General features: G+C 43.7%; 1 protein-coding gene across 6 annotated transcripts in view; it reads left to right on the top strand.

The window, feature by feature from the left end:
• The first annotated feature begins 1092 nt into the window (after positions 1–1092).
• LOC133405996 (cyclin-dependent kinase-like 5) overlaps positions 1093–14064 on the top strand; it is a 31494-nt gene continuing 18522 nt past the window's right edge. For 5 of the 6 annotated variants that reach the window (XM_061683152.1, XM_061683149.1, XM_061683150.1 and 2 more), the window contains exons 1-3: positions 1093–1216; positions 3105–3260; positions 7694–7728. In XM_061683152.1, coding sequence (XP_061539136.1) covers positions 3224–3260; positions 7694–7728 — 72 coding nt within the window. In that variant the 5' untranslated portion in view covers positions 1093–1216; positions 3105–3223. Of the gene's footprint in view, positions 1217–2521; positions 3008–3104; positions 3261–7693; positions 7729–14064 lie in introns of those variants that run through there. The other variant, XM_061683148.1, reaches the window with a different exon arrangement.

Below are 14064 nucleotides of genomic sequence, written 5' to 3'. Positions count from 1 at the left end.
AACTTTATGCTCATATTTCCACTTTATTCTCATCAAACGACGACTGTTTCAAATTTCCGACTTCTTCTTGTAATATGACACATTCACGTCCATAAAAATATAACCTTTTATTGTAATAGTCCAACTTTATGATGGTAAAATTATAAATGTTTCCACCACGTTACATTACGACTTTATCCTAAAATATTACAACTTAATTTGAATCAAAATATGACGCTTTGGACTCGATGTTCTTGAACTACAACCTTTTGGAAATCCCGTTTATTAGCTTTTTAAATGACGCCACATTTGCATGGAGCTACAATATAGAACTCTAGTGTCCATCATCACTTTAGTCCCATAAAATGAATTTGTTGTCTTATTTTACTCTAGACCAGCGGCTTTATTCTCAGGAAATTGACTTTATTGTCATATTTGAACTTTATTGTTTATAAAATGACGACTTTCCCCTGATAAAATTACAACGATATTCTTCTTTATTCGCACTCTGAAAAAGTTATGCAGGCATGTCTTTCTTTCTCTCCACTAGAGGGCAGTATTTTGTGTTCTTTTTCCGTAAACCCGTATTTAAGTGTACCGGCATCATTGTTTAAAAAACAACAACAACAACAACACTCCTGTGTCTTTGAAGACGTTTGACAGTGGAGGAAGCCTTTTGTGAGCCACACCCGCCGCTGAGTTGCCTTTTCTCGGGTACGACTAGACTTGAAAAGGTGGTCCTGGCTCTATGGATGGACGTGATGTGGTATGCTTTGGATCATGGGCCGTTCAAATAGATAGATAGATCGATAGATAGATAGATAATTTGTTATTTGAAGCGTCCCGTGTGCTGCGTGTGATCTTGTGAATTATGTAATTGAGAAATTCGAACAACAATATCAGACCTCGCGCAAAAAAAACACACACACACACACACACACACACACACAAAAGCACCGCTAGCGCCGCAGCGACGAGAGCGTTCTTCGATTGGTCCGTTTCTAAGGGGGCGTGACCCAAGCGACAGCATCGAGCGCTGTGATTGGCCGCGCCTTGCTGCCGCTCAAAGGCGTTGCCCGGGCGACGGGTAGCTAGCAGCTTGTGTCAGGCGCACTTTAGCCATCCAGTCAGTCGGTCGGTGGACTGGAAGCTGCCCGCTTGCCAGGGACGCCGCTCCACCGTCAGCGCGTGGATGGACGGGCCCACTTGGAGCATTTACCTCGCACATATTGACCGAGTGAGTACTTTTATTTGTCTTTTTGGAACGCCGCGAACGCGCAGGAGGAGGAGGCGGCGGCGGCGAGCGTTAAAAGCGCAGCTGGTTGTGATGTTTACGTAGCGCGAGAACAAAAACAACAACAACCCACACAACTATCCTCGTATTTAGCTTCACTTAGCTTATAAATCACATCGGACTCCGTGCTAGTGATCCGGTTCACGCGACGACATTTGTCGCGTTCGTTGTTGCTGTTATGTTGGACGAGTTGGGTGTTTTCAGGTGGGAGTTGCATCCCACGCATGCGCACACGCACATCTATCTAAACCTAGGCTCGCGGGCTCCTTTTTTTCCCTAAAGGTCCTATGTCACACCGTTTTTTTAATCATTATTATTTTTTTAATATATAATCTTCGATGTGCTTTTATTGGTTTTGCACAATAATTTGGGTTGGAAATGCCCAGGATGCCCTTTTTACAAGATATTCTAGTTGGCCCAAAAAACCTGGCAGATGAGACGAGTGGATTTTTCATTAATAATGGACATGTAAATTAGCTTTGCTCTGAGTGGATCACTCCCAAAATAAATTGAAGACATTTTTTCAACTCTTGTGGCAGGTGATGCAAAGTACAAGTGTTAGCTTCCAATAAAAATACACATTTGTGACATGTACAGTTTCAAGATTCCCACCAGTACCACCATTTTCCTTGATTTAACGCACACGGATAAATCTCAAATCCGTTTTCGTCGACGCGTGTCAAATTTGACAAAGCCTCGGTGGACACGAACTTGTATAAAATATTTTCATTTTGTGTACCTTATTTTTGGTCACTTTAGGTATAAAGTCCTCGAATTTCAGGGTGAAGGACTGATATTTAGTACTTATACTACTATACTACTATAGTAGTATAGTAGTATAAGTACTATATTTAGTACTTATATTATATATATTTACTTATATTCATGTTTTTTAGCACCGACGTTCGTTTAATTTCCCGTATTATGCTAGTATTTCCTCAAGCAGCAGCCCACCGCTTAAATAGATGCCCATGAGGAGAAAAACAAGTGGTAATAACATTATATTTATGTCATTATCTCCATTTGTAGACGCTGTCGTTCGCAGTGTCGACCTCATGTTGCTAGCTGAAGAAGCAGCACCTACCGAGGCACGTAGAGTCAAATGTGTAGATGTAGTAAACAAGTGTTAATGAGGTTTCTTATGTTATGAGCCAATTTCACCTCAGGAATTGTGCATTGATGCTGTGGGGGGGGGGGGGGGTAAAGGTTAAAAGTAGTGTATATTTTCAGCTGCACGCACAGACCGGCGTTCGTTATCCTCACCACGCATGAGTCACCGCGTTGATAGCGAGAGCGACGAGGAGCCGCGGAATCATCCGCAGCCGCGCCGTTGCTGTTTTCGGGCCCCGGAGACGCGAGCGATCGGCAGATCGACTAATCGTCGCTACACAAAGGCGGTGGTCCACGCTGGGGTGTTTTGAGCCTCGTGGGGGCCCGCAGGTTTATTTTGGCACATCGACGAGCGTGAGAAGAGGAATTGGAGTAAAAAGTGGCATGTGGAGACTTGCCTGATTCAATTTGAGCACCCGAGGAGATACTTTGATCACTTTAGCCAAAGCAATATTTTTAGATTGCATAAGGCTTGGAGCGATTTTGAGAATGCCGAACGGCGAATATGTGGGAGTTTACTGTATTTGTGTGTTGGATGTGTGCCGTTTGAGGGGCGTGGCCCACTGAGTGACATCAGGAGCTGGAGTCGGGTTGGCCGGTTAGTCGCCGTGTGAGCGTCTGGGCGTGAGTTGTGGCCAACAGCATCTCCTTTTAACTTAATTGCTCTTTTTTTTAACGCTCCCTTGAAAGAAGGCTCTACACGCCTGTGCTTGCGTTTCAGGTGACGGCCATGCGGCGAGGGGCGCGGCCCTCGACGGGAGCCAGCTGCTGGCCACGCCCCCCTCTGTCCGAGCGCCGTGAGCCTTTGACTCCGTGAAGACCCGTGACGTCGGCGATGTCATGAATAAATTTGAGGTCCTTGGGATTGTGGGTGAAGGTGAGTCCCTTTGTTTCTCTTCATCAACTGGAATCCAAGCGTTTATTGACGAATATATTTGTCAAGTAAGTTTTTCGACGGGTGGGCGTGGAAGAGGCTCTCGCCCAGATGGTCTGCGAAATTCAGCTTTGCCTGAAGATGGCGGCATTGCTCGGCTGTGGATTTGAACCAGCACAGCTTTGGAGGTGAAGATAAAGATTAGGAGGTGAATCTCGGCTTGTCGCGTGGATTTTGAGGGGGAGAAATTCTAACGCGTCGGGAGTCGGATAAGTTTCGGCACTTCACGCTCAAACTGAGTTGGTATGTGTTTGGTATAAAAAGCGTATGCGTCCCGGTAGGTAGTAGTAGTAAGTTTGTGTTGCGATGGTGAGAAAAGATGTTGCGGTTTTATGAAGTGAACAGCATCTAAAAAAAAAAAGCCACTGAGCCATGCGAGCCTTTCTCAGTCTTGTTTTTTGTTGTCTTATAGTTTGACGTGTCAGAAAAGCAAAAACTATTTGTGTCAAAGTCACTGTTCTGTTTGATATGGTTGTTTTTACAAGTGCTCGTTTTCTCTCTTTTTGGTCAGAAACTGGTGTTTTAGGTGAAACCAACCCATGCTCTACTGATGATTACTAAAGAATAGCAAAAGCTTGAAGTCAAGTTTTTTGTTTTTGTCAAGCAATGAAGAGCATATGTGAGTGGATGTCGCATATTTGCTTCTTGAAAAAGTAATTTTGGCCGTCTGTATGTTCCGCCTAAATTGAGGGCATACAATGTATTTCCACAGAACACAATATTCTGTGGGTCTTGAAAGTTCATTCCCAATGCTTTCGACTGGCGGGCAATATGGCAAACTCGGCTTTGAAAACGGCTGGTTTTCAAAACAGTTCAATGGGCTAAGAGCCAACTTTTCAGTGTTGTAAATCCTGATTTATTCCCCTAAATGTTGTTGCTATTATTCAGATTCTAAAGCGGGGTGCGGGTCTATAGGCGCACAGGCCAGCAACATTGTGGCCAGCACGGTCATAGATTTTTCCTCCGTGGATTTGAGGTCAGTCAATCGTTTGTCGATGGCTCACGCGGACGCGCCACGCACGCTGTTCGCCGCTTATGTAATTAAGCAGCTTCTGGGAGCCCCCGTGAAGGAGGATAATCACATTCAATTCGTCCTTCAGCACATCTTTTTTTGTTTTTTTCATGGCCGAGCCTCAAAATTACCATCGAACTTTTACGCCACGGTCCATCTGTCGAGGTTGCTTCCGATCGGGGCTCATTTGAGCAAATTCCCTCATGGCAGTTCTGGAATTCGCCCAAAATGGCTGCTTCCAACCAAGATATCCGAATTCATGTTGAATGTCGGGCATGTTTTTCTTGAGGATTTCCACCGGCGTCCTGTTATGATTGACACGTCCACCCAATTTCGTGTCGAATGGTGAAATGGTTTCAGGGGTAAATTTGTTTTCTTTCTGGCGGGCCGAGGAGTGACTTTCTGGGGGTCGTGTTCAAGAGCCCTAAAATACATACATAAAATTGTTTTTGGGGGGAATGCTGAGGCCCCTTAAAAGGAAATTAATCATTGTCGGATAAATATTTGGGTTGAAAAGATTACCGCAAATCCCCCAAAAGTTGCGCAGGTTGAAATAAGACTAAGGTAAATCCCCACAAAATTGGGTGGGTTAAAATAAGACGACTGTAATTCTCCATTAGTCACTCACATTAAAATAAGACGACCGTAAATCCCCCAAAAGTTGAAGGGGCTAATATAAGACGACTGTAAATTCCCCAACAGTGGGGCAGTTTAAAATAAGACTAACGTATATCCACCACAAGTCATGCTTAAAATAAGACTACGGCAAATTTCCCCAAAGTTGCGTGGGTTAAAAGAAGACAACTGGAACCCCCCCAAAAAACTAAAGGTGCGTGGGTTAAGACGTCTGCAAATCCCCCCAAAATTACGTGGGTTAAAATAAGACTGCGCTTTATTTCCCGTAAGTCATGCGCTGTAAAACAAGACGCCTGGAAATTTCCCAAAAGTTGTGCGGAATGAAATGAGAGAGCTTTAAATTCCCCAAAAGTTGTTAAGTTAAAAATCAGACGAGCCTAATTAATCCTTTGCACTGCACGACATGGCATCTATAACATTTGTAAGACAAGAAATCACTAACATTTGTATTAGTTTTTTACCTGTAGAAATATCCCTTTTTAAAGTAGCTTGTTCAGGCTCTGTGCCTTCGATGCATTTTCCAAACAGTGTCTTCGCACTAATACACAAGCTGCGACCCAAGGTAATACTTGATCGCATGAATCAATGTTGTTGATTAGTCGCCCACACCGACTTCTTCCCTGTTGCACTCTTATAAAAATCCTCAGCCGTGCTGAAACAGGGCTTTGGATTTAGTCCACCTTGGTATCATTTTGTCGCATCGCTGCAACTTAAAAGGTGCCAATCCTCAGTTTGAAGACGTCGAGCGAGAGATGAGCCGGCGAAGAAGTGGCGAGCAGCTCGTCATTTGCCCGCCCGCTCCGACAATCCTTCCTGAAGGCGCCCCTGACCCCCAAGCCACCCACGGGGGGGTCGAGCGGGGGGTCGACCCCTGCCAGGGTCGATAACGTCACAAGAGCAGTAGCTTGCCAATGCTCGTGTCCTACTTCCTTAGCCGCCTGCCCCTTTCGTAGTGCGGGATGCTTGCAGGCAGCATTAAATAGGCCTTTAAGACCTTCATAGTAACAGACTGGAAAAATACACAGAGACTACTGTAAATCCCCCTAAAGTTGCACTGGTTACAATGAGACTGGCCTAAATCCCCCAAAAGATGCGCAGATTAAGATAAGACTTCCATAAATCCCTCAGAAGTTGCACAAGTTAAAACAGGACTACTATAAGTCCTGCAGATATTGCACAGGTTCGAGTCAGACAACTGCGAAGCCACTAAAAGTTGCGCAGTATAAAATAACGATACCATAAATCCCCCCAAATCTCGTTCAGGTTAAAATAAGACGACCGCAAATGCCCTAAAAGTTGCGCAGGTTAAAATAAGACATCTGAAATCCCCCCCAAAGTTGCACGGGTTAAGATAAAATGACTGTAAATCCCCCAAACGTTGCACATGTTAAAATGAGACTTTCAGAAAACACCCCAAAGTTGCACCGGTTAAAATAAGACTTTTAGAAATGCCCAGAAAGTTGCACAGGTTAAAATTACACCACCATAAATCTCTCAAAAGTTGTGCAGGTAGAAATATGACTACCTTAAATCCCCTAAAAGTTGCACAGGTTAAAAGGATACTTTTGTCAATCCCCCAAAAGTTGCACAGGGGTTAAGTAAGACTAGCATAACTCCCCCTAACTTTGCGCAGGTTAAAATAAGATGACCAAACGACCATAAATCCCTTTACAAGTTGCATGAGTTCAAATAAGACAGCCGTAAATCTTCCACTCTCTCGTTCTCTCACGGACTAAACGTGTGAGCACAATGTGCTTTTGCCGCGTCATCGTCGAGGAGACGCTTGCAGTTGTATGAGAAAGATGTCTCTTTTTTTTGCCAGACTGTGTTGGCATGACAACAACACCAGCGGCAGCAGCGGGAGAACATTTTCACGTACCCTCGCTGGCCCAAACATTAGGTACACCTGCACAGAGTAATCGCCTTTGAGAGAAGTATGGATTTTAACAACACGGGGAATGGGCTGCATCATAATGTGCAACCTTCATACCATGGTCAAAATATTACATGCACGTCTTCCACTTAACAGTTTTTCCAGAACTGGAGGACGATTTGGGCACCAATGTTTCTGAAAAACAAACCATTTATAACTAAAAAAAAAACAAAAAACATTTCATGAAAAACGGGTAATAAAACAACGTCTGGCTCAACCATCAACAAGTACAATACACGTAGTCGGGTACCTCAAAACATACATTTAAAAAATATTGTCGTAAAAATTCTTTGCAATTTGAATACTAATTTTGTTTTAGTATTACTCTAATTACAGTGACAAAGTTGTAAATCAATGCTAATATTCCAATTTTTGCTCGAGTACATGCTAGCTGTGTTCGCTGCTATGCTAACTGGTCAACAACAAATATCTCTATATAATAAAATGAATGTTTGATTTTAGTCTTTTTTTTTTCTAAAAATTTTAGTAACAGGGTTACGTTGGTTTGAGTGACACACTCCGTTACGGCTGAAAACAATGAAAAAGTATGAAAAATAGAAGAGAGGCCGTACCTTAAAGCTACCCATGGTCAGAGCAAGTAGCGTGATGATGTCAATTTTGCTCAGTCACCTAGCTAACTTTTTTGTTGTTGATGCAACTTCAGAGTATAATTACTACTATTTAAAAAATGTCTGTGACCATTTACAAGGACGACAAATCAACAAAGGCATAACCCGAAAAAAAAAAAAAACCTCATTTTTTAAATTTGTATAACTCTATTATCCTTCCTTCTAGGTGCCTATGGTGTTGTTCTCAAGTGCAGACACAAGGTAAGATGGAGCTCGTTCATTCCCATGTTACCGCAACAACATCAGACATAAAGTATCACAGCACATATTGAGCAGCAGTTAGTGGCGCAGCGACCCACGCGACCTACCGCCTCTCGTCTCGTCATCTCGCTCCATTTAAGGAAGAGGAAGAGGACGAGCCGAGTGTTGACACCAGAACATGGAGGAAGGGGAAAAGAAAAAAGAAATAGGCTCCCTCCTACAAACAGCAGATCTGCAGTAGACATGCTCTTTGTGTGTGTGTGTGTGTGTGTGTTTTTTTTTTCACTGTTCTTGCATCTTTTCATCAGTGACCTCCACTTCGGTAGCTCGCCAGACGCTCGGGATGCGAAGGTGCTTAGCTGTTCATTGATTAGCTGATGAAGATTCAGCCTCCATCTGCCATCAACCGGTCAATCGCAATGACGACATCATTATACAAGCTGTGATTAAGACTTCGGCTCCCCATTCTGGGCTGTATAATTTTAATTTTTTTTTTTTCTGGGTCTGTGAAATGAGCTTCCCATACTGCCTCCAAAGGTACAATCCGACTTTGTCGTCCCCCCGTTTGGTGGTGTTGACGTTTATACAGCACAGCAACATTGGACAAATTGAGAAAAATACAGCGGTACCTTGACTTACAAGGTAATATTCATAACTCAAATCACCTGTAGATCAAGTCAACTTTCCTAAATGAAATGAATGCAATTGCCATTCATCTGTTCCATCCTCCCATAAAATACCGCCGATATTTTGTAACGAGTACTTTTAATAAGAAATATAGTATTCTCCAGTGTTGTTCTTCGGGATGGGAAATTGGCAAGAACTTAGCCATTTTGATTCCATTATCGACACTGCTTGTTGATCCGATTCCTCATTGATTTTTATATTGATTCTCGTCGGGTGAGGGAATAAAATACAATACAAACGGCTCCATTGATTTCATTATCATACATATCGTTGTATGATATGATCGTACCAAAGACGGTTGTGCATAGTGCTGTGCAATATCGCCAAAATGTTGTATCCCGTTAACAGTATGTATCCAGATACAGTATTTGTTTTCCGAAAATGACATGAAATTATCGGCAATTTTCCCTGCTCTTTTCTCCTTTTTATTGATAAAACACGTATTTTCTAGAGCCGAACAATGAAGCGGCTGGAATGGAATGGAAAGGGGCTTCTGATACTACCTGCAAAGGCGGAACTGTGCGACCACATCCACTTAGTGTGGGTGCTGTTTGTGGAGAGCAGCGACATGGGAAGAATGTGTAAAATCGAAGATTTTGCAGGAAGTGCGAGAGGGCTTTCTGATACTACATCCAAAGATGGAAAATTGCCAGGTTGACTTCATGCCACCACTCCTTATTGGCTATTTATACAGAAGAGCAACGTGGGAAAACATTTGACTCACGTCTGCTTTTACAGGCAATATGAAAGGGGCTTATGATACTACCTCCGAAGCCACAAAATTCACTTCTTTCATTCAGCGTGGTATTATTTATTTGGTTTGTCTGACATCCAGCAGCGGAATGGCATCAAGCAGTGCGACAGTGTGGCGCTCTCACTCTCCGGGAATAGATGCCGCCCGTACCTTTGGTGCGGCGCAATGCGTGGCTTGGCGCGTGGAGGCACAGCAGGAAGAAAAACTCTGGCCGCCGATCAATATGGACCGTTGCCATCTGGAAACTATCGTATTGTTGGAGTGAATGGGGCCCACACGCAGCTCACGGATGCGCGCGCCCACCAAACGGGGCACGGGCGGCGCAGGGCGGCGTGCCGGCTGAAGAAAATGGCGCTCGATGGGTCGCAGCTGCTCATTGGTCACGCCTCCCCACCTCCTGAATTAAAAGTACAATGCACGCGCTTAGTAGCCCAAATGACCGAGGCCGGAAATAGAATCGAGGACCCTTTATACGGACGTTTAGACAGAACAGCGACGGGGGAACAAAGTCCAAAAAAATGCTGGCTTCCGGAGATAATGTGATACTACCACCAGAGGCTTTACATGGATGGGTCGATTTCCTCCCCCCCAATCTGTGTCTGTGCCATTTATACTGACACGGGGCACAGAAAAAAAGACAAGCAGTGTGAAATGGGCTAGTCGTACTACCGCCAAAGGCAGAAATTTGTCAGGACAACTTTCCGTGTCGATGCCGTTTATCGGTGTTACGTAAATTACCCGAAAGCGACTCTTGGGTAAAAGTACAAGCGTCGGAAAAGAAAATGAAAAAAAAAAAAAAGTCACTTTGTAGAATATTACTTGAGTAGAAGTCTGAACATTTGCTCCAAAGTAATTCTCTGATACTAAATGTACTTATGGAAGTATTGGAAGTATAAATATTGTGATTATGTTTTTCCATCCATCCATTTTCTGTGCCGCTTATCTTTACGCGGGTCGCGGGCGTGCTGCAGCCTACCCGGCTATCTTCGGGCAGGAGGCGGGGTACACCGTGAACCGGTCGCCAGCCAATCGCTGGGCACAAAGAAACGAACAACCACACTTACGGGCCATTTAGAGTCTTCAATCAACTTGCCACGCAAACCGGAGTAGCCTGTGGGGAGAACATGAAAACTCCACACAGGCGGGGCTGGGACTTGAACCCCGGTCCTCAGAATTGCGAGGCAGATGCGCAAACTAGTCGCCCACCGTGCCGCCGATTATGTTTCTTTTTTTGTATTAAAATGTTACTCTTATTTATTGAGTTTACCTCAGTGGTGTGCAGCCGTTAAAAATCTGCGTCTTGGCTATGAGCGAAGTTAGCCTAGCCACCATGAGATGCTAGCTCGTATCTATTTTATTCATATAAAGTAGGAACTGAAAAAAGGAGAACACACATTACTCATGTTACAGGGTGAGTTGAGTGACAAAAGAAAATATGACGTATGTCAAATGCGTGCATCTCTTAGCAGGTGTGCTCACCAACTGTTACAACAGGCAAGTCTATTCTTCCGCTTTGTGCTCCGCGGTTCAGGCATTATGTCAACAAACAATTGCTTGGGATTTCATTTTGTTGTAATGAGTACCGACGATACTTATAGGGAGACTTTATCAGTGTAAAGGTCTACATTGTATTTAGTAAATGTGGGGATGAATGCATCTTTTACATCACAGGCAGTGTGAAAGGTGTTTGGATACGACCTCCGTATTTGTATTGGTGCTGCATCGAAGCCTTTATGTAGCGAAGTAGACCCCTGTGACGCGCGCCCGTTTCACTTTGTTTGTTTTTTGATAGTGTCGGCACTCGCAGAATTAACGGCACTGGGAGTGGAACTTGCCTTTTGATTTTGTGTGTGTGTGTGAGAGAGAGACCTGGAATTACCTGGCACGTATTTGAAGTTTCTTTGCGGTCGGAAAACAATGAGCAGTTTTGTTTCATTTTCAATGTGCCGAAATAGAGTGGCACCTTGACTTACGTGCCCCAGCGTATGAGTCGAGAAAAAAGCAATTATTGAAAAACTGTTTCTTTTTTGCTGCTATTTTTCTTATGAAAACGAACACATGAAAAAAAAACGTTTTTTTTTTTTAAATAAATAAAAGAGCTGGAATGAATGAATGGAATTTCCATTCATTTCAATGGGGAAAAGTTGTCTTGAGATGCGTTGTCATAAGTCAAGGTACCAGTCTACGTATAAATCCATGATCATGTCACTCACTAGAAACCCAGCACACTAGCGGTTCTAAAGGCATCTTAAACCGAGATGGCGCTATGTCACATTTGGCCATACTTTGCTGTCAACTGTGAGTGGGCTCGGCGCACCAGCTGCCCTTTTATTGTTTATTTGAAGCCCTTAACAAATCCCACTGACAGCCAGCCAGGGCTCGCTAATGAATGCCGAATGATTGCTTTGCTACGAGCGGCATCGAAATGATCTCAGCCAGCAAGAAGCCATTACATTTTGGTGACAATCTAAAGCTGCAAATACAGGAATTTGTTGTTGATGTTGCCATGGAGGCATACCAGGATATTTCGATGCATAATAATTTATTTTGTGAAGCAGCATGTGGCCGGTTATCCGAGGTTGTTTTTCAAAGCACTATTCCAAGTCGCTCCAAACAATTGCACGTTTGTGATCAGGAGTGGGCTCGATGGTTAGTGGAAGTGTGACAGCAGCTGCCGTGTATACTGCATTCTGTGCGCCTGCACTGCACAATGTTGCCTCTATCTTCAATACCTGCTCTTTCGAGCTCGCGTGATGTTGCACTTTAACAAAAAGACAACAAACTGTTGATAGCGCACCTTTCTAAAAAAGAAGACCAGCTATTTATGTTGTACTTTTTGAAAAAGATGAAAAACTATTGTTGATGACTTTCCTTAAAAGAAGACAAAATATTGATGCTGAACTGTCTGAAAAATAAGACAAACTATTGACATGGCACGTTACTAAGAAGAAAAGATTTATGACTTATTTTATTGCATTGTTTTCATGAAATAGTTTTTTAATAGAATTTTTTTTCCACAGAATTTAGTATTTGGAATGAATGTGGCTAGATGTTTAGTGGCGGTCGGAGGGGCCGTTGGCGCAGAATGGCAGCCACGCTTCTGTCAGACTGCCGCCTGCAGGTCTCCGCAAGTCTCTTACCGCCACAAGGTGTGACTGAGAAGTGAATGAATGATACATGAAACTGTAAAGTGTCTTTGAGTGCCTAGAAAAGCGCCATGTAAGTGTAATGCATTATTATGATTTCATTCAGGCGACTTTGTATATTGCGTCCTGTGTGCACTGCTCAATGCAAGTCGTCCCCTTTCTTGCAAGGAATAAACTCGAAAGACAACTCCTGGTGCTTTCCAGTGTTGAATAATAACAATTAACACAGATCATGTTGCCACAACATAGAGTACATTGTTTTCTTCAGGTAGCGATGATATTGAGGCCAGATTTCGGTGGCATTAAGAGTTCGACGTGAACATTCTCACTTCCATCTTAGTCGAGCTTCTGCGCTCGAGCGTCGCAAGCCAAGGTGACCTATTTAAGTCCGCTTTTTCCTCTCGTGTCCCACTTTCTCCTCACGGGCCTACATAAATAACCGTTCCCTTCAAAAAGGGGGCGGACAGATTCTTCAACAGTTTTTCTTTCCCGCCGCTCGACAGATTCGGGAAATAAATGACTTGCATTGTTCGTGTTACGCAAGCCAGAAGAGTCCGAAAATAAAAGACGGGAGCTGTTTGTGATCAACATCAGATGTTCACACTGACTCACTCCACGACGGCGTCATCTTCTAAAACAGCTAAATGGATTCTTTGATCATTATGCAATGGTTTAACTCGCGCCTTGGAAGTAATTGGATGCGCTTCATATATGCAGCGCGTACACGAGCACATCACAGCAAGTGTTTAGCAGTTAGCACGTTGATGGCGTCTAAGTTATTGACAAACATGTCTGTCTGAGGGACAAAAAGACAGTGGTACCTTGACACACGAGCAAGCTGCAATGATTTCCATGGGGAATATTTATTTGCTATGCCAATAACTAGAAGGCGGCACGGTTTCACAGTTCAGAGGTTGTGGGTTCAAATCCGGGCTCTGGCCTCGCCTGTGTGGAGTTTGCGCGTTCTCTCTTCGCGCCTGTGTGGGTTTTCTTCGGGGACTCCGGTTTCCTCCCGCATTCCAAAAACATGCTAGGTAGATTCATTGTAGACTCTAAATTACAGAGACGCCGCTACGTTTTGTTTTCCAGGGCCGATGCCGATTATTATAGTATATCACATATTTTAGTCAAGGACACTGATAACCGATATTTGGAGCCGATATTCATTTGCCGTTAAAGGGGAAAATATTGCAAACATCATTTTACACTTGAGACTATGAGAGTCTCGGTATGCACATGGCATGTCATCCATATTTTTTTTTTCTTCCCCCAGAACCAAACCCAAAAACACTAATTGGCAGTTCATCCCCTCTTTGTCAAGAATTTATGGGGTTTAACAAATATAGCAATGAATGAAAAATAGCATTTTCTTTCAATGCAATTACAATAGGTGTCAATTATCTGTGGATTTCCGCTATTGGCGGTCTGGCCCTGTCCCTAATTCGCGGCGGTCCACTGTACATAGATACTGACAAAAAAAAAAAAAAAACACGTTAGTTAGTTAGTTAGTTAGTTAGGCTGCTCCAGATAAGACAACCTCAAGACATTTACAGTAAATGCTGTTTGTCTGCCGAGCTGGCGCTGAACGAAGGCCCTTTAAATTGGGGCGCGAGGTCCGCAGTGTTGGTCGGGAGGAGGCTGTATGAACTCGATGTTCCCGCAGATTACCAAATGATTTGACGGTCGGGTCGGCTCCAGTCGACCGTGGATGAAGTCGCGCGTGAAAGGAAACGCGACAACTGAAGTGAA

Source organism: Phycodurus eques, chromosome 8 (assembly GCF_024500275.1).
Source record: "Phycodurus eques isolate BA_2022a chromosome 8, UOR_Pequ_1.1, whole genome shotgun sequence".
Classification (NCBI taxonomy): domain Eukaryota; kingdom Metazoa; phylum Chordata; class Actinopteri; order Syngnathiformes; family Syngnathidae; genus Phycodurus; species Phycodurus eques.
This window is presented reverse-complemented; position numbering and strand designations above follow the sequence as displayed.